This window comes from Tauraco erythrolophus, chromosome 1, assembly GCF_009769465.1.
Source record: "Tauraco erythrolophus isolate bTauEry1 chromosome 1, bTauEry1.pri, whole genome shotgun sequence".
Lineage (NCBI taxonomy): Eukaryota > Metazoa > Chordata > Aves > Musophagiformes > Musophagidae > Tauraco > Tauraco erythrolophus.
The window spans coordinates 8,446,566-8,471,580 of NC_141465.1; the positions used below are offsets into that span (position 1 = coordinate 8,446,566).

At 42.2% G+C, this 25,015-nt stretch overlaps 1 protein-coding gene across 4 annotated transcripts in view; it reads left to right on the top strand.

Annotated features, from left to right (window-relative positions):
* Window positions 1–25,015, top strand: part of ST3GAL6 (ST3 beta-galactoside alpha-2,3-sialyltransferase 6) — a 44,745-nt gene that overhangs the window by 9,271 nt on the left and 10,459 nt on the right. For 3 of the 4 annotated variants that reach the window (XM_086617002.1, XM_086617010.1, XM_086617018.1), the window contains exons 2-6: window positions 11,669–11,768; window positions 12,563–12,631; window positions 13,882–13,959; window positions 17,028–17,131; window positions 18,465–18,528. In XM_086617002.1, coding sequence (XP_086473128.1) covers window positions 11,680–11,768; window positions 12,563–12,631; window positions 13,882–13,959; window positions 17,028–17,131; window positions 18,465–18,528 — 404 coding nt within the window. In that variant the 5' untranslated portion in view covers window positions 11,669–11,679. The remainder of the gene's footprint in view (window positions 1–11,668; window positions 11,769–12,562; window positions 12,632–13,881; window positions 13,960–17,027; window positions 17,132–18,464; window positions 18,529–25,015) is intronic. The other variant, XM_086617028.1, reaches the window with a different exon arrangement.

A 25,015-nucleotide genomic window follows, 5' to 3' on the forward strand; every position in this document is an offset into this window, starting at 1 on the left:
ATCTTGCTTGGGTAAATTCCAACTCAAATGGTTGGGGAGTTTGGGTTTTTTTGGTGGTTTGGTGTTGTGTTGTTTTTTGGGTGTTTTTTTTGTGTGTGGGGTGTTTTGTTGGTTTTTTTTTTCCTTAGCAGTTGAGGGAGGATAGGAGCAACACCAGAAAAATCCGTGAGCGTAATATGTTTGGGGCTCTGACTACAGGTATGCTTTGCATGTTATTTAAATGAAAATTAAACTGTTCAGTTTTGTATGCTGGTAGGAGCACGTTCACACCTGTTTGCTGGGCCTCTTAATCCATACAAACCTCCATAGTGTAACTTGTTGCTTTCTAAAATATGAGGACTAAAAATTGCAGTGAAGAGAGCTGTGGCATCAGATGGTGGCAGTCCATGCGTATTTGGACTTAATAATGACTGGGGATTGCAAATGCTACTGTGAAAACTAGTCATACAAAACCCACCTGTGTCTCTGGGGCAGGTTCTAACACCAGATGATTCAGAGGATCAGGATTTACAGTGTTATCACTAAGTGAGAAACTAGTGTGATTTACCTGGGACCTGCTGTTGATGTAGATGGGGAGCTTTTCATTCTCCAAGTGCTGGTAGTGGAGCAAGTAAATTAACCCTCTCAGATTGTATTGTGTTTTTTTGTTTTGTTATTCTCTCTGCTACTCCTTGAGCCCTAATTTTGCTTGTGAGTGGATTTGGGTGGGGTTTTTTTTTGTAATTTATCTAGCCTAGGGTTGAGATTATTCTTTATTTTCCCCAAGCTGACTGGCAGATTTAGTTTGGTAATTCCCAGCTGTTTTTGTGAGAGCTGAGGTTAACTCACTAGCTGCAAATCGGGCACAGCTGGATGTTTTAGATATCCTAGGCATTATTAGAAGACAAAGCACGCCTTGTTTTAAGGTGATTGTAATGCTGTAGCAAATGTGCACGTGTAATACAGACAAAATTATCTGGTTGGACTTTTATTTATTTAGATTGATCATGGTTCTTGGGGAGAAAAATGGTGAGCTGAACTGCTTTGGAGCCTGACTAATTAAGCTATTTCCAGCCTTTTCTACTTTTTTCCATCTTTTCTCTCTGGGAAACCTAAGAAGGATCGTTCGTTTGACCTCGAGCCTCTGACTCTGCAGGCAGTCATGTACAGAGAACAGTGGGTGTGAACGAGTAACTGACGTAGCGGGATGTCTGTCTGTCTTATTAATAATTTTCTGCTTGCTCAATCATGGTGTAGGATGTATGTCGTCATGGTTGTTTAAAAGGAGGTGAAGAAGCAAAACAACTCAAAACCGTGATGCTTTGTTCCTTCAGGAAAAGCAGCTCTCGCAAGTTGACAGAAACCTTTTCAGTTATGCAAGTCAAGGTATGAGGAGAAAATGACTTGAACTCTGATCCCCAGAACATGTTGCATGGCTTGTTTATATTGCAGTCTTTCTGGAAAGAAGAGCTGAAGGGAGAGGGGAAACATAGGCCGAGAAGGAGCAGTGTTGTCACCACAGTACGCAGGAGGAGCTGCGTGGATTTATAGCACCCGTTCTCTGTATCTTATTCTGTTGTGTTATACCGACACCTGTGGTGTGTAATATATAAATAGCAGCCTAGCTTAGTGGGCTACAGCTTTAAGGGTTATTATAGGAGAGTACAGCAGGGCTGGAAGAAATCTTTCAGCTAAGGAGGTTGTGTTAGTGAATTTGTGATTTTATTTTTTTTTTAATATGTTTTTTTAAAGATGTAGTTAGAGCTCGATTTGTGGTGTTTGCTTTGATTAAAGGTTTGGGAGTTGAGGAAGCGGAGCTATCTGTGCTCAGCTCGTACCTGCTTTGGACTTTGGATTTGGTCAAAAACTAAACTATCCCAGCAAAGTAGTTGGTTTTGTACTGCACTGCAGCTCTGTGGCTGCTGGGCATGGCAATAACTGCTGGTCTGTGCTCAAGAGCTCTGGAGGAAGAAGGAACACAAACAAAACCAGAAAAAGTTAATTGTGTTGGTGGGGAGGCCTGTGGAGGGACAGGATGGGGAAAGCACAGGGAAACGTCTGTTCCCAACTTCTGTGCATTTTTGCATAAATTGACCACTCCTAGTCCTCATCTCAAGGCACAAAAGCAGACAAGAAGCTGAGGCTGTGGACTTGATTTTGCTTTTGATTTTAATTATAGGCAAGATTTCTGGAAATCTGTGATGCTTGGAAAGCACCAGTTAGATGAGAATCCAGGAGTTACTATTGTTCCTCTTCCCCTCAAAGCCACAAGCTGGATTTGGATCTATCCAGGGCTGACTTTTAAACGCAATTTAGCAGTGTGTAACTGTGCTACGAAAGTGTGTCCATTGCTGGAATGAGCCCTAAGCCATTTTGGAACTTTAGGGAATATTGCTTTCTAACTCGGAGGGGAAAAATAATTAAAAACAACATTCACCAGCTGAGAAATGGAAAACCAGCTATCTCTTTTATGCTTGCAGTTTTAATTGTGTGTCTAAACCATGCGATGGGGCATGTGGTCACCTTGAGCTGGTACCAGGGATCCACATTGCACTGTGATAATCTGAGCTGAAATATTAGCTCGGATCTTAAGGGTGGCATAGCAGTGCTGTCATAGTTGGAGGTAATGTGTTCTGCGTCTCAGCAGGGCTGATTAACTCAGCATCAGACAGTTGCATCAAGTATTGCTCCTTTTTGAGGACCGTTTCAGTGATACCTAGTGCCTGTGCTCTATTGTATTTTGCTCATCAGGGTTTGCTGGTGGGATGCACTGGCTGATGGCTTTGTACTCCAGTTTTTCATCCCTGGAGCTAGTAATTGGTGTCAGTATAAGTGACATTAAATTTTGCATTGGAAGGTCCAAAAGTACTATCTCTGAAACGACGTTCATCACTGATGGCAGTACCTCTGAGAACAGGATCACGGCAGCCTTTTGCAGCCAAAAGGGAGACTGTCTCGGGTTTAAAAAGCATGTAGTAACTTGGCCTGGCTTGTAGACATGTCTTCTTGCTATCCAAGAAACTGATGTGTGTGCAACCTCTCTTTTTCTCTGACCTTTTCATTTCTTCTGTTCCTGCCCCCACTATGGGGCACACATAAAAGCTCCTGGGTGCCCAGGCAGAGGGAGGGAAGAGGAGTGAAAAAGGAGTTACACCATTGAACAGATGGTATTGCACTAGATAAAAAGGAGGGAAGAACAAGAGAGTCTGAGCACGTCGGAGTAAGTCAGGACCTGCAGGCCTTTTGTAGCTTTTGCCAAACTCCCCCTATTGCTAGTGTGTCTTGCTGCATCTCTCCTGCACGTGAGTGGAAGGCTACAAACCCTTGTTTCACAGATCTTACCTGAAATGTTGAAGGGCTTGGGTTTGGCTACAACAAGCCACCGTACCCTATTTCTTGCATTTAAAGATGGTAACAGGAGGAATGAGGTGAGAGCTTGAGGCTGGAGGTACAGTTTGGAGGGGTGTAGGTGCTGCGTTGCCAGTTATGCCCAGAGATGATTTGTGCTCATTCCCAGGCCTGCCTGCAGCCTTCTGAAAGAGAGCTACCTCCCTCTTCCACCGGCTGTCCCATCTAGGTAAATTAGGATTGCAGGGGGTGAAAATACAGTAGATTTGACTGGACTGGGATTCTTTATCAGTACCTTTTAGCCAAAGGATACACTTGCGTGGGAAGTTTCTGAGCTTATAAGTAGGACTGAAGGGTCACACAACAGGGAAAGTGATGCAGAGATCTCCCTGAAGATTTTGCACAGAAGCAAACTGAAATGGCGATTGTCAATGAAAAATATGGATGAAATTGCTTTTTTTCCTTGCTTGACCCGGCTGGTGGGCGTGTTCTGGTGAGGAGCAAAAGACTGGTGTCTATACTTGAAAGACAGAAATGGAATGAAATAATTATGAATTGTCCATAAACCGATAAATGTATTGCTGTCTCTTGTGGTACAGACTAGGTTTCACCATTAGTGGGATGATGAAGGGGAGGGAGGCAAGCACTTGGGCCCTACACCAAATCCGTTAACTCTTGCAGCCTGTCTGGAAGTAGTGTGGAGCCGTGCAAAAGGTCAAAGGTGGACACAGCTCTAGTCTACATCTCTCCCCAGTCGATCAATGTTGGCAGAGGCTACATTTCTGGCTGTAGTAGCTGATAAAGAACAAGAATTGACTAAATCTACTAAGCATCACTACTACTGTGATACTGAATCTACTGGATGTTATTGCTTGTTGTTGAGTACTTGGAGAAAAGACTATCTTACTATTTCTTTTCACGTCTTCTGCAGTAGTTGGAGAAAGGGGAAATGTTAGGGGAAACCTTGGAGACCTTCCTTAACAAACAGAACCTGTATATGGAGGAAGACTGTGTTTTTTCACAGTTATCAGGCTGCTGTGGAAGTAAATGGCTAGTTTGGTATGCTGTTGGAGAGGAAGAAGGCTCCAGTTTTCATAGTCAGCAAACTCTTCCTCTACTGCTTATCCCCTCATCCTTGAAAGTGATTAGGGCAGAAAGCCTGAAAATGCATGGGAAGGTTGTTCTCCTCCCTTAGGGAAATTAAGGGCAGGTAGGAGTTAAATGAGGTGTGAACATAGAGTTGAAAAAGCCAGAAGAAAGCTTCTGTCACGTCAATTCTGGCACCGGACAGTAAATGCAAACTTGAAGCTGGGTGGAGAGGGCAGATGGAGAACAGAAGCTGGAGACTTAAAAATACCTGAAGGGAAGGTGTAAAGAACACCCTTATTCAAAACCTGACTGGTCATAGTCCTGGGTAACCTGCTCTAGGTGACCCTGCTTGAGCAGGGGGCTTGGACTAGATTATCTCCAGAAGCCCTTCCAACCTCAACTACTCTGTGATGCAGTGACTCCATCTCTGGCATTCTACTGAGTGTTAGTGATGAGGAGGCAAGTGCAGCGAAGGAAGGGAGGGCAGACTCTAACATGTGTGGCAGTTCTAATCCTGTGTGGATAAATGGTTTGAATGAGATGTTGTTTGTCCTCAAAAGACTGACAAGAGAATATTGTGACAGACCTTCTTCCAGTACCTCAAGGGGGCCTACAAGAAAGATGGGGAGAGGCTGTTCAGGAGGGCCTGTTGTGATAGGACAAGGGGTAATGGTTTTAAAATAGAGGGAGGTAGATTCAGATTGGATATTAGGAAAAAATTTTTTACCATGAGAGTTGTAGAACACTGGAACAGGTTGCCCAGAGAGGTGGTGGATGCTCCATCCCTGGAGATGTTCAAGGCCAGGTTGGACGAGGCCCTGAGCAACCTGATCTAGTTGGAGATATCCCTGTTCCTTGCAGGGGGGTTGGACTAGATGACCTTTGAAGGTCCCTTCCAGCCCTAACCATTCTATGATTCTATGACTTCTAGATCTATAGAGTGAGAGTATCCAGGCTGCTGTTGCCTGTAACAACGGGCTCGGAAAGGTCACTTGTCCCTTCTCTGATGATGGCCTGGCACTGAGGTTCCCATACCTGCTCTCATTGTCTTTCAGTCAAGCATATCAAGTGGTTCTTGCGTGTGTTGAGAGCCCTTAGCCAGGGCGAAGGTGTGGGCCAACAGGGCCTGGGTGTAAGTGCTGGCAGCTTTGGGAAGGGAAGGAGCGGAGCAGCCCAGAGCCTTGTGCACCACTGCACTCTACAGAGAAGAGTTACACGGGTGTTGGTCGCACACAAAGCGCTGTGTGAGATTAGGGCAGAAAGAGCCTGAAAACATCTTATCTTCCAGTGCAGGAGAAATTGTTAACTACTGGTAAAGATTGCACCTGTGGTGTGATAATGGAAGTCCCCAGTGATGTTGTGACGCAGTTAAACCTTAGGTTTTTTGGTGTCATGGTTTGTGCAGGCCTTCAGGAACAGGAATAACTGCTTTGGTTTTGTGTGGGGCCAGGCAGGTAATCAAGAATCTTTCCAAATAAGATGCTGTTAAACTTCTCGCTTCAAAACCAAGTCACTGTTGTAGGAGAGTTGCAAATATAGTTTTTACTTCAGGGCCATTTCGGTAGAATAATCCAATATATCTACCTTCCTCATTTAAACTTAGTGTTTCTGAGGACTTCTGTTCCTTAATAAACTAAAATTGAAAGGGAAATGATGAAAAAGTGTAAGGAGTGTGTGAGGGATTGCACTGGACTGGCTCAGCCACTTGGGTACCTTTAAGACTTTACAGTGCTATTGTAGTGTCTGCTACAGTGTTTCGTTCCAAGAGGAAGAAAAAGAGAATTAGTGAACTATGCACGTACTTCGAGCAAGAACTGGAAGAGTTAATGATGAATAGTGTACACATTTGGCAGAAGAAATATGTAATACATGCTGGAAGGCGCTCATATTTTGGCAGCTTGAGACGAACGGTGACGTGAGAAAGCTCCCTCCTTAGTTGTCCTTCTGCTACGTCGTTGTTCCAGCGCGCATGCATTGCATCCTGACCGAAACGGAGCAGTGCTGCAGGACTGGTGATCATAGGCAAGCCCACGGAATACTGACTGCCTCTTAAAAATCCTGCTGTTTCTTTTTAAACTTTAGTAGGCTTTTGTGAACTTTCTCCCCTGTCCCTTTAAATTTCAAGGTCTACTCAAAGCATGCTTTCAAGCTCACTTCCTCCCCCACAACTACAAGGGCTAGGAATTTGGGGTCTGAGTGAGCTGAAATTTTTATTCTGTCAGTTAACTGCAGCAGCTAGAAATTAAACTGTCACAAGACTATGTATGGAGCTAAGATTGTTTTAAAAGGAGTAGTATTTAATTTAGTAGTAACCACTCTTTAGTTACATATTAGTTAAATATGTATTAACTATTTATTGTAGTAACAGTCAAAGATGCTTTACACAGTAAGTAGGACAGATGTAAAAACCTCCTGCATTGTATTATTAACAACCTAATTTTAAGCAAGAAAACAGAAGGAAGATTTTCAAGTGTTATGAAAAAAGGTGATCGTAGTGTGGTCATGTGGTTGCCCAGTCCAGCAGCTGTAATTTCCTGTGTGAGTATCTTATTCAGTGGCATGACTACATCAACTGCATATGTAAGCGAAAAGATAAGCAGAGGCTATTAGACAACGGCTCATATCACATACTACATGTACTGACGTAGCAGAGTAAAGACTGATTGTAAGGAAAGATTTCATAGATCTCATAGATTTTTTTCTAGGTTGGAAAAGACCTTAGAGATCATCCAGTCCAACCATCCCTAATCTCCCATTAAACCATATCCCTAAGTAGTTCATCCACCCTTTTCTTAAACACATCCAGGGATGGAGACTCAACCACCTCCCTGGGCAGCCTGTTCCAGTGGCTGACAACACTTTCAGAGAAGAAATACTTTCTAACATCCAACCTGAACTTCCCCTGACTAAGCTTATACCCATTTCCTCTTGTCCTATCACCCATCACTAATGTAAAGAGCCCTTCCCCCACCTCCCCACCATCCCTTCTCAAGTATTTGTAGGCCATAATCAGGTCTCCCCTCAGCCTCCTCTTCTCCAGGCTAAACAGCCCCAACTCCCTCAGCTGCTCCCCATAAGTTTTATTTTCCAGGCCCTTGACCAGTTTAGTCGCCCTTCTCTGGACCTGCTCCAGGAGCTCAATATCTCTCTTAAAGCGAGGGGCCCAAAACTGGACACAATATTCCAGGTGCGGCCTCACCAGTGCCGAGTACAGGGGCAGGATCACTTCCCTGTTCCTGCTGGTCACACTATTCTTGATACACACCGGTATCCCATTGGCCTTTTTGGCCACCTGGGCACACTGCTGGCTCACATCAAGCCGATAGTCAACCAACACCCCCAGGTCCTTCTCCACCAGGCAGCTCTCCAGCCACTCTTCCCCGAGCCTATAGCGATGCTTGGGGTTTTTACACCCCAAGTGAAGGACTCTGCACTTGGCCTTATTAAAGCTCATGCCATTGGCCTCAGCCCAACGATCCAGTCTGTTCAAATCCCTCTGAAGGGCCTCCCTACCCTCGAGCAGAATGACACAGCCTCCCAGCTTGGTGTTGTCCGCAAACTTACTGAGGGTACATTCAATCCCCTCATCCAGGTCATTGATAAAGATGTTAAACAGAACTGGACCCAGCACTGATTCCTGGGGAACCCCACTGGTGACCGGCCTCCAGCCGGATTTAGCCCCATTTACCACCACTCTTTGGGCCCGGCCATCCAGCCAGTTTTAACCCAAAGGAGGGTGTGCCTATCCAGGCCAGCAGTTACCAGTTTCTCAACCAGAACGCTGTGAGAGACTGTATCGAAGATGCAGCTCTGACAAGGATGTTGGTTCCCCGCCTCCCACAAGGGAATTAAAAATTAGCCTCTGGCCTTATATGGCTAATTTGTATATCCAAATGGGTCTCTGTGGGGAGCTAGGGTGGACCCATCTGTCCATAGGAGTTGCAGGCTGATCTCAGATCACTTAATACCGTAACAGTCTCTCTCGTCCAATTCTGTAGTTATAGCTCTGCCTTGGAAGGGGTGGGAAGTTGGACAGTAGAAGTTAGCTTAGATTCCTATTAAGAAATACTCGTGAGTCTTTTTACAACACTTACACATCGCATTGCTGCCTTGCATTCAGAAAATTGACCAGCTAACTCTGTGAACGTCAGGCATTGGCCTGCTGTGTTCCTCTCCCCTTTCGTGTGTGTGTCACTGTAGGCTTTTTAGAAAGAGGAAGGGAATTAAATAGTAGAGTTCCAGCTTTTGTCCTTGTTTTGCTTAGCCCTGACTGACCTTGACCTGAGGGCGCCATGACCTCTGTCAATCTGCTTGATGAGCTTAAATCAAGATGCCGGGTCTTGTGTTGTGATAAATAAGCTGGAACATGACCGTGTCTTCTCAATTGCCTATTTTCTTGCATCTCTGACTTTGGGAATTTTCTAGTGCAGAATTTGCACCGTAGGAGTCTGTTTTCCTTTGATTAACTTTCTATAACGCCCAGCTGTTTTAAAATAGGGAGAGCTGGAAAATGCTGTCGCTGTTAAAAATACACCCAGAATAATTTCTACCATAAACAAGGCAATGGTTCTGTTTACTAAACCAGGTTATGAAAGTCTTAACTAAAATCACTGTCTTTCTTGACCACAGAACTTTCTCTTCAAAGCACTGAATGAAGCCTGGGATGGAATGGTGATAAGACACTTATATAATTAAAGACCATTTTGTGTTCCTGAGAGCTAAGTACACCCTTAATGATGCTACATTCTCATGTGTGTGCCAGGCTGAATGTCCTACATAAGATACTGAAAGTTGCTACAGATTCTGTACACTTGATGTTGACTTATATTCTTATGTTTTAGTGATTTTTTTTTTCAGACTGTACTAATATCTTTATAAATACTTTACAAACAGAACACTAGTTTTCCCCTCTGTGAATAATACTGTTATGAATAATATTTTTGTTTTAAAAAGACCCTTTGTGGGCAGCTTTGCCTTGTCTTTTTCTCTGTTTTGTAGCTTAGCCTGATTCTTCAGCAGAGTTCTATTTTACACTGAAGTCAGCAGAATCAGCGTTTTAATCAGTTGTTAATTTAGAAACTTTATCTGAAGAGCTGGTTCATTATGTTCTGTTGTTTAACTGAAGTTTGCGTTGATTAAATTAGAGAGTAAAAAAAGTAAACAGTTGACTTCCACTTTAGTGGGATATTTTAGGAAACTCTTGCAAAGCAGGAAGGGGTAAAAGTACTGACAATGAAAGGGAAAAAAACATGAACAGCGCAGTATCTTTTTCAAGTAAATAAGCTAATTGCTGTTAATGACGCTTGACTAAACCCAGTAGGTGAATTTTCTTGTAATATTCTCGCCGTTTTAGGGAGAAACTCTTAAAAAATTATTACCAAAACTCAAGAGTTTGCTCTAGAAGTTGAGAATGACTGTAAAAAAAAAAAAAATAAAAAAAAAATGCAGTGACTCTTGAAGAGTCTAGGGGGTTGGAGCTGTGAGGGAGGCAGTGTTACTTCCTGATGAGGGATGAGAGGTTGAAATTGCAACAGCTGCAACCTATGAGCATTTAATCCAGAACACAGCAGGACAGCCTGAAGGATATATTTACCATTGATAGATTACAGCTTGTTCATTGCATGGCTTTGGTACTGATCAGTGCTGTTAAAAAACCCCATCTCTGACCCTACAATTAAATTCCTGTGAAGCGTATGGGGCAGGAGGAAGAAGCGGCAGTTTGTTGCGCTCAAGTTGTTGTCACATAGTTCACTGCTAGGTGTTTCTTTTGGGGATGAAGCTGTGTGAGCAGCAGTAGTTTGCTTCTTGATTTCTAATAACAAAATGCAACTCTCTCTGGTGGTTTCTTGACTGCTAATACCAGGTATGATGTTAAGATGTTACTAGTGTAAAGCATATTGCTGTAAATCAATTGAACTATATCTACCTTGGATTTTATTGCTTTAGTGCTGCTTAACGCAGGTTTAAAATAATAGCAACTTTATATATTCTAAAAAGCAACATGGAATTTTAAGAAAGAAAACAAAAAAAAAAAAAAAAATTTAAAGGAAAAAAAAAAAACACAACAAAAACAACCATAAAGCCAAAGGCTATGCTTGTGGAAATTGCAGCAGTATATTTGGATATGGCTTGGTTTTGCTAGACAGCTTTTTGTTACCTTCACTTTAAAATACAAGTATCCAAGTAGGTGTTTATGCATGTGTGCATTGAACCTGCTTACCATGATACGGGGAGAGGTGAAAATAATAGAAGGATATAGCTCTCGAGTAAATTTCCAGTGATTTGTGGCCAGAATGGCTATTTTGGACTTTCAGAAGATTAAGCAGCAGCAGCTCATTCATAGCTAGTGAAAGGGCAGCTCAGTGTTAGACATGAGCAATACAGAACTTGCTTTTCCTACAGCATGTCTTGCCACACACATGAGCTTCTGATAGTTCTCTAGTTTTCTTTTACTAGACTGCGCAATGAGGTGAAAACTCTATTTGAAAAATGAACACTTTCTCTGCTATTTCTCCTTAACTTAGTAAGTTCTACAGATTGGGTCTTAACTTCTCTTCCTCACTTTGTGATGTGTGAAAATAGCATTTTTCTGTCGCTTGAGCAATGAAGTCTGGTCTGTGTCAAGAGCTGGAGACTGTACAGGACACGAGGCCATAAGCAGCCAGCTTCAGTGCAGCTTTAAATGTCCAAAACTAGACTTCAAGAACATTTAGGCATCCTAAAAGAGCCAGTAGCAATTTGTGGCAGCTCATACCGTCGTCTGCTTCATCAACATCAGCCTATCTGCCTCCTGCAAAGTGCCAGTGCTTGTTTAACTGTGTAATTATGGAAACTGATAGTGGGTGGCACAAGAAAGAGAAGGGCAGGTGCTTGTGAAGGCCAGCTTCTGACCCAGGAGGCTAGTTTCTGTGGGCTGCCGGTGGACTGAAAGGAGCTCCTACTCTGACCTGCTTCTGGAAGAGCCCATTTTCCCTCTGTCTTCAGAGGGAACCTAGAGTGAGCCCCTCTCAGTGCTTCTGTGTCACTGCGCAGAGTATGCACGTGTGGTAGGTGCAGAGCAGCGTTCAGCTCCTGTCACTGGGACTTTGTGTGAGAAATCAGACCGGAGTGACCCTCTGTCATATTTGTGGTGGTGGAGAATGGCTGTAATAATGATGATTTCCTTTTGTAGGTTTCATGTTGCTTCATAAAAGTTTATTTTAATAGCCTAACTTGGATTTAAGTTTCTTGTTTTGTTTTTCTTACATTTCAGGTCTACCAGTCATGAGACGAATTCTTCTGTTTTTTATCCTGGCTGCTGCTGTTATGTATGGTATACTGCATGGAAATCTGTGGAGAAATAACCTCTACTGGTATGGTGATGCTTTGTTCCCTTATAATGCAGACACCCTCACGACTGTGTGAGAAATGTGGTTGTGAGTTGCTGTGTTGCTGAATAGCTGCTTACTAGTAATTAACAGAAGTGATTACTACTCTGTGTATGTGTTTGTTTTTGTGGTTGTTTCATTGGGTTTTTTTTGTATCCTGAGGGAATAAATGTGATAGTTCTGTCCTGTTGCCCCTTCTCTCCTGTCGCTTTTAAACCTAGTAGTTTTGAGCCTCATTGTATGGAGAGGTGAGGACCTCAGAGATAGGGAGCCCCTCTGAGTTTCATTAAAATAGGTGTTCAGGTGAGGAGAGATATCTTATTTGTGTGCGTCATGTCCGTATCTTCCCTAACCCCCTCCTGTGTTTAGCGTTAGCTTGTTCCTTTAGATGTCTGATAAATGACGTGGGAGAGACCTCCACAGGTGGGAATAACCGCAGGTGTAGTGGGCACCTTTTGAAAAGCTGCAATTTGTCAAGTCCCAGTGGCAGCCTTGTGGAACGTGAGCCCTCGCTGTCTCCAGGCTGCACGGGACAGGTGACTTGGGACCTGAAGTTCAGGGTGCTTATCGAAGAAGTCGAGTTTCCATTGGCCTTGGCATACTGTAACCAAGATTGACCAGTGTGTTTAGTGGTATGAAGATAATAGTGATAGCTTTTCATAGCAGTGATTGATGTGCCTCTATTGTTCTTGTTTATAGCATACAATTGATACGAATGGCTTTTTGTTGTGGTTTCTGTTTAAGCAAACCACAGTGTTGTGACATTTCCCTTTTTGCAGGATTAGCTTTTATGGACAGACTTCCTCTGTGAGGGCTCCTCCTTCCTATGAGACTAGTGGAGTTACCCAGTAAGTTCAGCAGTTGAGTCTTTTTGTTATGGGCTTTTTTTTTGGTTGGTTGGTTTTTGGGCAGGTGGGAGGGATTGAGACTAAAATCTGTATCCTTTGTCCCTAGGCTCCCTGTTCAATTGGTTTTTGTACAGCTGTGTTCGTTGGCTGTTTCTGTTATGAACACAATTGTAACAAGTCTGGCAGAAAGAAATTTGTCTGTGTCATGTTTCCAGTGTTCTGTTAATATTTATGGCCGCTTGCAGTGACTGTAACAAGCAATGACTTGTTGGAAGGACATTTGTTGACAACTTCCAAATTTCTGCAATTCTGAGTTATACTTGAATAAAATTAGCAGAGATAGGAGGGCCACTTTTGTGCTTAAAATTTAATATATCAGAGGTGTGGTTCATTTGTGATGTGCAAGTGTGTGTATAAGCAGATCTTGTGCTAGTAAATTCCTGTAATTAGGTTTGTGGGACTAATAAGTGCCTGCGCCAAAACTTCAAAGCAGATCTCTGTTCTCTCTGAAGCTGTACTGCAAAGTGCTGTCTGTGAGGCTGATGCTGGAAAGCAGTGAACTGGCCAGCTGATAGGTTTCACAGGGTGCTTTATCAGTGTCAGTATTCACATGACAACTTGAGGTTGCCAAAGCAATTAACCTTAATCATCTGTTTGGCTTGTGGTTCTAAAGTGGTGGTTTCATCCTTCTGTTCTTAATGCAGCCCAGATGCATGCATTGCTCATGCTGAACTTTACCCTCACTTCTGGGCTTCGTACTGGTTATTAATTGGGCTAAATTGACAAGGTGGGAATGGGCTTAGAAGTGTCTTAGCCTTGTTATGAGAGGAATGACTTATCCCCAAAGAATCTCATTTTCCTTAAAGTACCTTGTGTGGTGCTGTCTGTTCCCCTCTCCTCTTTGAGTAGTGCTGGTGATGCTGTCTGGTGTGGCTGCAGGGGTGATTCAGCCCGCGTGTCCTGCTTCTCTGCAGGTGGGCCTGAGATCTCACCTCTGGTTATGGCTGCTTTGATAGCTGCCGAGCAAGGGAGGTTGCAGACTCCTTGGAGCAGCACTGTGAGATTAAAGCATTAATGGTTAATCACACTGCAGTGCAAAAGATCCATCTTTGATACAGACAGAGGCAATCATGAAAACTTGGTGTGGCGTTAACTCAGTAATTAGCTTTTACTAATTTAGCTTGTCCAAGTGTCCCTACCTTGTTGCTGCTACCCATTCTTGTTATTTCTTTGAAATTCTTCTTTTGCAGGCTGCCACCTACAGCTGTGGAGAGAAGGAATGGGCTGGACACTTGTCTCCTGAAACCAGCATTTGAATCTTTACTGGGGTGAGTCTTCTGTGGGAAGTGGGGGGAAGGAAAGGCTGTGCTGATGGAGGTAGAAATGGGCTATTTACATATTCTGGACTACTTAATGTTTTGATTCACTTCTGGAAGTACAGATTTTGGGCTTGGGTTCATTGCTGCTTTTCCTGGTTAGGGCGACACAGATGGTTTAGCTTGCCACTGATCAGCATCTGAGCAATACCACACAACTAGCTCAATGTGCTGTGTATGTACTGAATAAATAAATACTTCCTCTTCAGATACGGTGGCTAGTAACAGTGAAAATATTTTAATGACTGAAATACAAGCCTTTTTTTTTCCCTGTGCATTTCCTGTAAAAGAAGCTTTCATGTCCAAGACTGAAACTCAGTCATTCTGCTATTAAGAACCTGGATTTAAAAGATTAAGATTTTTTTGGTAGCTAAATATTTCTGTAGCAGCCAGGGACCAGAGAAGTTTTGAAAATACCTTCATTTTATTTGGAAAGAGGAGTATGAAATGTGCAAAAATTCATCAAATCTGTAACAATATATGATTCTTGCCCTTCAATGGAATTTTTATTTCAATGGAGTTTAATTTCAATGAAATTTGGGATTATTTGTAGTTTTGTTCCTCTGATAGTATTGTTGAATTTTGTGTAGGTACCTCCACTTTAAGGTACTCAAGCTTCCTTTGTAAAGAAGCAGTTGAATGAAAAAAGGAAGAACTTCAACTCAAAACAAGAGAGGTGTCTGGTCACAAAAGTGCATCCAAGATGTTTGTGAGAAAATATTGGGAGTTTTTGTTGTTAGCAGCACAAGTCTTAAATGCTAGAGGTCAAGGAAGTGCTACAGGACCAGAAGCAGACAGGCTACGTCATTGGCTTTGTGTTTCACCTGAGCGAACATTGAAGATGGCCCTGAGAAAGCTCAGAAAGGTGTTTAAACCAAGTCCTGGCTGAAGCAGTCTTAAAGCTCTAAGCAGAGATACCATTGCTTTTTTTTTGGTCCTTTTTGTGTGCAAGAAAACATGGTGTTAATTCAGTGCTATTATTATTTTAAATAATGTGGCAGGATCTGAAGTTTGGCCTCCCTGGAGCACTCCTGTAGTCTCTGAGTTTTGGTTAGCTGCCTGGCCCAGAGACGTGGTCCTAGGTGCCTTGCCCACAGAGTGTGCCCAGGCTTCTCTAGACGTGGTCCTAGGTGCCTTGCCCACAGAGTGTGCCCAGGCTTCTCTAGATGTGGTCCTAGGTGCCTTGCCCACAGAGTGTGCCCAGGCTTCTCTAGATGTGGTCCTAGGTGCCTTGCCCACAGAGTGTGCCCAGGCTTCTCTGTCGGGCACAGCAGGACGGCCCTGGTGCTGAGCGAGGGGACGGGAACGGGCCCGGAGATGTGCAGTGAGAAGAACGGAGGTGCAGAGCTAGAAGCGTCTCTTGCGTGTTTCCGTAGCACCTTTACAGAGATAGCGTGTGCGAGCTGAAGATCTGGTCTGTGCACTTCAGTAATAGCCTGGGGAGGTTGAAGGGATTTCTAACCTGGCAGAATTATTTATTGGAAAGGAACCAGAGCTAGAAGAGCTAAATTAAGAATCTCTTTGCAGTAGGTAAATTATTTATTATGTCTAATCTTACCAGCTGCTTTCGAACAGCAAGGCAAGTGTTAAATTTAATATGGGTGTTTAGTGCATGACTTTTCAGGGTTAGCTGGTCTTGCCTAGTTAACCTATGGCCCAGTTCTTGATATGTGGTCTCTGGTGTTCTTGTTGTTTGGTTTGGTTTTGTTTTGGTATTTTTTTCCTTTTTACTGTTAGTATCTTCTGAATATGTAGAGCCTAGAGTGAGATACTTGATTTGTGAAACTGAGGGATGGGGTGTTTTTTAACAGCTATTAATATTCTTAATGGAGAAACGAGTCATGTGCTGACTGTGGGTATTTATGATCAACACTAGGTTCTCTCACTGTGACGGTATACTTCTGGGTTAAGGTTATAATAGAAGACCTAGTATGCAGGATCGCTACAAAGTCAACCAGTTCAGTGAGTGCATGTGGACTTAACTCCAAGGTGAAGCCAAGGGCGTGATAGCATGTGTCAGGATTGGGTCTACGGTTCATTCATTTGGCTTGGCTTGGCAGATATGGACTCTGCAAATAAGAGTCCCTTCCCTGCTATGAGAGAACTCTTGTCTGTGGTTACTGTCTTTCTTCAAAGAAGTGACTCATTCTTTCTGTCTTGAGGCTTATAAGGTGTGATGCTGTCACGCTCTAGTTTGCAGGAGGAATGCACGCTTGAGGCAAACCTCCTTGTGATCCCCACATGCTGTGCTTCTCATCGCGGGGTGGCCCTGGCACATGTGCACTGGACTCTTTTCAGACATCTGACTTCTGGCTAAGCCAGAAGATGCACTCCAGGAGCACGCCCAATATGCTGCAGCTGCTAGGGGGTGTTCACTCTGTGGGACCCTACTGGAGTTAGTCTAGAGTTCAGAAAAACCTGCGATGTGTGTAATGTGAACATGAGAACTCCATACTCATTTGCTGTATGGATATACCCCTGTTGCCCCAAAAGACTTACTGATGTCGAAACAGCCATAAAGCACCTCTTTTGGAATGGGAGCACATCTCAGCTAAGTTGACATCTTCAGGAGATGGTGTTTTCAAGTTAAAACGCCTTGTTTCAAATCCCATTCTTATTTATTAAATTGTCATACATAATAACAACTCTTAATTTTCCTCCCTGCTTCTGTTATGTACTCTGGAAACTTGAAGTTACTCTTTGTCTTCCTGGGTTACGTATTCTCTTAAATATACTGACTTATGGTGTAAGCTTTCAGCCATGTGATTTTAATGACCCTGTGTAACTTATACTAGCAGATAAATCATTTTGTCTCACTCTCTACCTATGTTTTCCATTACAAAATCCTCCTCTTTTGTCACCTGCTTTCTTTCCATGTGTTCACGAGTTTTCTTCTTTTAAAAATTGATAATACTTGAAGTAGGATAAAGTTTTTTTTTAAAAAGCAATTGCATGAATTATTGTCTTATTCAAATACATCATGTGGATTTTTGAAACTTCTTACTTTTTCCCTTCGTTAGTGTTGACAAAATATACCCATTCCTGTGCGCTAATGATTTTATCAACGTGGCGGAGTTCCATGGGAGCGATAAATTTGAACTGCCTTATGGAATAAAGAGAGCAGGTTTGTGTTCCCAATGTACCTTGTTTTTAAGCAGAAATACCTAAACGGCATGTCAAGCCACCTGAATCTCTGGCCCTGGTCTTTCCTATTCACCGATGCCAATCCTTTTGGGGGTATCTAGCAGTGACTTAATGGTTTCATTTAGTCTCTCTGACCTGGCACCTTCCTGTTTTCCACAAACAAAACACTGTGTTGGGGTTGCCTCTCTTAGCAGAGAAGCTCCAAAAAGGTGGGAGTGAGGAACAGTGGAGCTTTTTCAGCTTCCTTTTATTGGTATGTGGGCTGGGGTGCTAAAGGTAGTGCTAGTGCTTTGCTAGGTGAAGTATTAGCTGGGTCAGTGTGATGGGGTTCAGTCAACACACCGAAGCTGAATGGGATCCAGAGTCCTACTGAGGCAGAAGTCCCCAGTCTAGGGCAGTTACACCAGCAAAATTTTCCTTTTCCTGGGCTAGCTTTTCCCACCAAGGAAGGTGTCACTGGGGCTGCAGGGGATATTCCTATTGTTCCGTGGCTGCTGTACCCATGCAAAGTGTGCCCGCTCATGCCTGCTGCCTGCATTGGTCAGGGCAGAGTAGACAGGGCCAGAGACCCTAAGGGTCTTAGTCATCCTTTTGGAAAGGGTTGTAAAGTATCAAGTCTCAATTTTTAATGCCGAAAGTGCGCCTTCCTAGTACCCTGCGGATCTGGGCTCTCGGTTTGCCCTCCATCAGCATAACAAGGATGGTGCGTTTTCCCATACCTCTGGGGATGCGGTGAGGAAAAGTACGTTTGGGAATGAGTTAAGGTCCCGTCTCACAGACTTGTTCAACGTGTGTCCAGCGGGCAGCTGCCCACTGAGAGAGGGCTGGGAGGGTGCCCCTGCCCAGCTCTGCCCGTGAGCACAGGCTGGTTTGATGTCTTCTCCCAAGATACATAGTGCTGTTAACATCCCTGGCTGTGTGGCTTCTCCTCTTGGGTCAAGGCTGCTTCTGTTTTGGCTGAAGATGGGCAGAAGAAAAAACAAAGTCAATTAGGATGCAGGTCTTGGAATTTCTTTCTACGTTTACTTACTGTAACTAAGATTGTTTTGATACAAATCCCATGCTATTTTCCAACAAGGGAGTGTTGGGGCAGGAAAAGTTTCCCAGAGAGGAGCTCTGATAAACCTGAATTTCTTTGACATCATTGATTGACCTGTGGCCCTAAATTGCAAGTGTTCTTATTTTGAGGTTTTTTTATGCACAGTATGTAGAAACTACTGTGTCTGAAAACGCTGTAGTCAGGATAGCATACTGATTTTTGTATTGGAAAGCACTGAACATTTTCATTAATCTTCTTTATATTTGCTTTCTAGAGCAATTTTTTCATTTAGCCCTTTCAAGACTGCAGAACTGTGGACTTTTCAGTGAAGATGACAGGTGAGATGGTTTATTTGCTACTGTCTCTGTTCATTGTATTTTTAATATTTAGTATTTATCTGAAAAGGGAAGTCTGTGGCGTTATCCTGAAATTGCTCGTTAGCTGCGATGCAGATCTGACCGACGGTGTCCAAGCAATATGTAACTGATTCCAAGAATTAAATAGGTTTGGTTTTAAACATATGTGGCACCAGCATTCAAGAATAATATTTCTGTGAGGGAGCTTAAGGATTTGTTTTTATTAGCATGTTAGGAATTTGCTGGCTGAATGTGTCCTATCTTCCCATAGTAGCTTTTGATACTTGAGGAAGGTGAAACCACCCCTTAAATTGAATGTTATCTCCTCTTTCAAAGTCATTATTAGTGTAAGAGAGTGTTTGAGACACGCAGATGCAAACCAATGGCTGCTTCTACACAAAAGAAATCTTACGCATATCCCTGTGCCACTGCATCCGCTGGCCTGCTGCGGCTGTTCCTGGCATTTCGGGAGTAACCAGGGTGCGGCACGGAGTGCAGCATGCCTTAGATAACTCGCTTCCCGTGCATTAGATTGTCCTGTTTGAAAACCTCTTGGATATAAGCTACTTCTGCCAGGATTTTTTTGTTTATTTTTGGAGGGTCTTTCTGTGTTTGTTTCGTTGGGGTTTGTTTTGGGGGTTTTGTTTGGTTTTTTTGGAGATAGTGTGGTAGGATTGGCAAGTATACTAAACCCCTATGTTTACCAAGTGATGCAAATGACTTCTTAGATTTGCAGCCTAGCGAATGGGCTGACAACCTGCCATACGTTGTGTTAATATGCAGGCTTCTTGTTAGAGTTGAATGCAAATAATGGTGAGGTTCACTCCACTTGGTTTTGGTTTTTTAGTCAAGGAGATCAAACAGGAAATTGTTGCTTCAAGCCAAGTGCCAGGATCATGTTTTAATTAAAGTTGCGTGGAATATGAACATAATAATTGGTGTTCAATCTAAAAAATTACCTTGATTTTAATACCCGGTTTTCCTTTTCTTCACCTATTGTACTCCTTCCTTTCCCTGTGTTTAGTATCTATTTCTAGGATGTTCAGATTTACCTTTAAGTTGGGGGGGAAGGAAAAAAACATGTTTTCTATCAGGAGTGTGATAATTGGGGAATTTTATACAGAATTGGCTGACAAAGTCTAGTCTTTTATCTGGAGTTTGGCAGATAATGCCAAATGTTGCATTAGAAATTTCCTGAAGTCACAAGTTCAGCATTATAATCGTTTTGACTGTATGTAGACACACTTGAAGTACAGCATAGCACCTTTTAAATGGAAGTGTCTGTCCTGTAGATCTGAAGTAAGGTGACCAGTATTCTTTGAATGTAGCTTCTCCGAGATATAGATTATACGTTTGTTCTGCGAAGTATGCTTCATTTTAATAAAAGTAATATACTTCAGTGGTACTGAAGCAAAATGAGAACCCCTACTGTTTAATAGGCTGTAGTATGAATAAATCAAATGTACAATGACTTCATGCAATGTATTCTTTCTAGATCCATCAGATTTTGTGTATATCACTGTTATGGCATGAATCCCTGTAGTAAGGAAGAGCTTTTATAGATATATTTAACTGAGATACAGTGGCTTTTACACGTGAAACACTTTGGAAATTAATCCTAACAACATTCTCCAGTAATATGGCAACAGAATTATTAGGCAGTTCTGTATTGCTGCTGCCTAATTCAGCCTTCTTGGCAAAATGTGAACAGAATTTTCCTATAAACATTTATTGAGGCAAAGTGGAGGAACCTGTTATAAAGCATGTTAACAAATATTAGACTATCTGAGAATAAAATCTATGGTGCTCATATAGCTGTATTTGTATGTGACTTAAGTAAAACTGTACGTAGTGAGCTACAAAAGATTTTTTTCCAAACTTCAGTGGAATTCTCACTGTGTAAAGGTCTAGTTCTCCAAAACTGCTTGGAAGTGAACAGTGTCACTGACTTCAGTGGAATAGCCCATAGGAGAAGGGTTTCCCAGGCGAGGGGTATATCCACAGAGTAAGCTCTGAACACCTACTCTGCCTGTTTCCTCATGGTTACTCGCTGAGGACTCTCAGGACTCTAAGCTCAACAGCAGTAAATTCTTACAAATGCATTTACACAAACCTGAGTCAACCAACTGTGACCTCTGCATCCTCCTCTTACCAAATAACCTCAAAGGAAATAATTTGCATTCTTCAGCTGACTACAGGGATGTGTGTTAAGAGTTGAGGTTGAGATCTTATTTTTCCTTTTCCAGAGAAACAGTATTTCAGTGGAATGTGGAGGATGCAAGCCTTTTGACCTTTAAAGGCTATACTTCCATTTAATGATATTTTTCTTTTATGTTGTAGGAAAATGTGTCTCTTAGCATTTCAACATACAAACAAAATATGTGAACTAATGCCTGGCCTTGAGGTTGAGAGGCTCTTGTACACCATGTGAAGAGGGCAATGGTTTGAGGGACTAAAGGGATTGCATTTAGATGTTGGAGATCAGTTACCATGTGTGATTTGCATCAGGATCCATTTATACTCTGAGTAGATCTCTAATGCCGAAGTGCAATCCCTTAGTCACTCAAACTGTTGCTAGAGCAATTGTTATAGCTGAGGTCTAAATATTATTTCACTTTCATCAATATTATGTTGGTGGTTGTAAGCTGGACCTCCAGACACTTCAGTCTGTTATATTTCACTTGCATCACTCCTGATGTTGTTTAAGGACTTGGGAATTTACTTCTCTTCTTGTCAATTTATTGACTCGGAGAAAGAGTGAGTGTTACTTGTTTGGGTGTTTTTTTGAATGTAAAAATATTTTGAAAAAGGAAACTTTAAGAAGGTGGATTGGTGAAATATCTGAGAATAACAGTCTGCTGAATATCATTGTGCTGATTTCTGTGATCTACAGTAAGTACAGGTCAGTTTATTTAACTTAAATATCTTTGAATACAGTCCAGCCTTATTACATTTTCTTTACCTCCATTTCATATATTGGTTTCCTATGATATTACGTTCCGTTTTTTTTACTCTTACGTAAACCATTTCCCTCCCTGTTTACTGCTGTCAATGGAATCTGTGCTGCTGTGGACGTAGACCTGTGATCGTAACTGGAGATGCTGGAATACTGAGGGGTGCTAAGGGGAGGAGACAACTCAGAAATAGCATGTTCATGCCAAACTTCCTGTTTGAGTTGGCCCGCTTCGACTTCCTGAGCTTGACAGAGATTAAAAGCTGGTCTTTCTAATTTGTTTGACTGTATGACTGTACAGTTCATGTACAATTCATCTGGAGTATTTGGTTTGCTTGTTGACTTTATCCATTTCGAAAGTTCACTTATCTATGTTAGGTGCTTTATTGGTTATTTGAAGGCAACTGATAACTTTATTTCTGAGTATGCATGTTAAGGGCACTGGAGTTTGAAAGCTTAATCCAACTTCGAATTTCACTCCGTTTTCCATCTAAGTAGTATTATTCAACCCTTAGCTGTGAACCAGATCTGGTCTGCGTCCATCAGTGAGAAAGAAGAGAGTTCAGATTTGACTTGAGCAGCTACCTGGCTTCTGTAGCTGCGCAAACCTCGATTGCCCAGCTCTAAAGTCATGTTTTATATTACCCTCCCTGCCCTGAGCGTCCTGCTACATCGCAACTGCACAGTGCAGAGAGGAGAAACCAAAGAACTCTTCAGGTTCACGCTGGCACGGAAGGCATTATGTCAATAGTTGATTGACATAGTGAAAAAGCTTCTTGCATTGTAGCCTCTGCTGAAAAGTGGAAGGTGTATAGCATAAGGGATGACTTGAAGTTCAACTACATGGGACAGAGCAAGCAGTGCCTCCTCAAAATAACTTTTTCGCTGCTTACCGTGGTCAGAATAATACAAATTACTTGTAATGGAATTGACATAATTTCTGTGAATTGGCACCAAATAGTCAGAGAGTATAAAAGAAAATGTTCAGCAAGATTAGGAGCAATTTCTCTGGCTTTTTCTTGAGACCCAAAGATAAGTTCGTGCATGGTGTGTCAGTCACTGCCAAACCAGGGAGTCTGTAGACGATGGATGCTCTAGCCAGGAGGTACCATCAAGAGTTGGAGTATGAATAGCAGTTTAGGATTTGCATTGTGGTGATGAGGTTGGTACCTCAGTTACCCAGCTGCGGCCATGTAACTTTTGGTGACGCTGAGTTCAGAGGTTTGAGATGATTGAAGCTTTCGGTGATTTCAGAGTCATGCTGTAATGACAGGAAAACGTGATACAACCATATGCTAATTCTGCACTTTCCCCCTCTCCTTCATCCCACCTTCATCACTTACTGATCACATTTGTTATCCAGTTTTCCTCTTTCCTTTGTTTCTCCTCACTGTTGCTTCTCTGTAGCCCAGGATGTTGCTTTGAGCTCTATGATACAGCTGCAAGTAACAAAGTGTAATTCAGGAAAAGGGTAATTTCTGCTCCCTTCCTCCCACTGTAAACTTTGCAAGAGGCATGTGTTCGTCAGCCTGCCTTCTCAGGGTCCCTTAAAAGTAGATTGAACAACTGATGGGAAAATGAATGGACCGAAGCAGTCCTGGAGTAGAGGGAGAGGTTTTGTGAGTGTAGAGGCAATGGGCATACTGAGAACAGGATGGTGTAACAGGTTTTCACCCCTCTTATTTCTTAGGTACTGAGTCATGCAGACTTGTGGCATTAGCTGGAAATCTTTTTATGAATGCTTGGCTGCAGCTCAGCAAATACTAGAGAAAAGTGTGCCAGCTTTTTCCATGTCACCTCCACCCTGAAAGCTGCTCTTATATATACACACACTTATATATATATACACGTGTATAATATTTATTTTAATAAATATATGATATATAAAAAAATTTTAAAGTAATAGCCTCTGCAGATGTGACCCTAGAGCAGCAGGTGAGAAGGTGCCATCCCAGCACTTCTGTTGAAATACAGTGCTTTCTCCAGTTGGCATTTATTCTCATTTCACCTTTTCTGTAAGCTTCAGATTTTCAGCATTGTTTTGGGTCTCAGTTTCTTTTCCGTTGCCCACATGCAGTACGGCATAACTGTGTTAACAATTCTGTAGGAAGTGTAGGGAACCTCTTTGGGCTGTTGGTCAGTCGGGGCTGGAACAGTCTCTTTTCATTGATGTTGAATAATGCTCTCTTCAGGTGAAAAAACAGGGTGAATAATATTCGGGTGAAAAAACCAGGTTGGACTACCTGGGGAGAAAGATGTTAATTAGTCTGCATGAAGGGCCACACTGGGCATTTAATACAGATTACAACATTTTTTTGTGACTGACTTCTGAGGTCCTTTACCGTAAGAAATGTCATAGAGCCTTTTTCTTGCTTGAAGAACCGTAGGGGTGGGATGTTGGGAGGTTGCTCATCCTCAGTAAGTTGTGACCGTGTTCGAGTCCGAGGTGAATACCTACATTTGTATTTTGCCATTGTTCCTACTGCAACCAAGTTGAAGAACTGCTTTTGCTCCAGACAAAGAGGCATTTTGCGGCAAAAAATGATGTGCTTGGTCTGTAAGGAGGAGTTTGGAATCTTACACGTTGGATATAAACCTCCCCTAACAAGGCATTGTTTCTTAAGTAAAGCACACATTTTGCTAGCATTGAAATAAGACGATACAGAGTAAAAGATAAAATTGGAAAACCTGGGACGACAGCTTGGAAGATTTTATGATTACAATTTCCTTTCATAAGTTTAGCATTTGTGTAATACCTTCTCGAGTGCTTTTTATCTGCAAATATATTCTAAATTTGAATTACTCTTTTGATTGGATATATTATTATATTAAAGTGTTTATATACTTAGTAATGCTGTCTAATTTTAATCCAGTCACATGAGAATGCAGCCTTTAATCAAGCATACCACTTGTGTTATGTCATGACAACATGCACTTCTTGGCACACATTTAAACATGTTTAGGCAGCCCTTTCTAAATAGAGAGAGGAAAACCAACATAATTATATCCGTGTGAAGAGCCATCACATGTCATTGGACTAAGGTTTTTCACATTTACAATTCAGATGCCTGTAAGGTAATTGCGAACATAAATTTTGCCACTATAGTCTGCGTTGGAGATTGCTGTAGTTGCGGAGTTGTGCAATTTGCAGAAGCACCTTGGTTTGAGTTAGTGTTTCCAGACATACTTGATCCTGGTTGATGTATCCAGACTAGGACAAATTAGAAGTATTGTGGAAGATAATTTCTCTTAACAGCACACATATCACCAGCTGTGGTTAGATGATCTTAAACAGCAAACCACTAGAAAAAGGACATGTGTAAGTACAGTTTTACATGAGAGAAGCCATTTTCTGACTTTAGCAGTCCCTGAGATAATGCAGCTGCATTTTTTTCTAAAGCAGCCTTAGAACGTGATACAGGATTGAGATGGCTCTGTAGGGGACAAGAAGCCTAAAAGATACTGGACCTTAGTTAGTAAATAAATCAGCTAAATGCAAATATATCGTTAATAGCA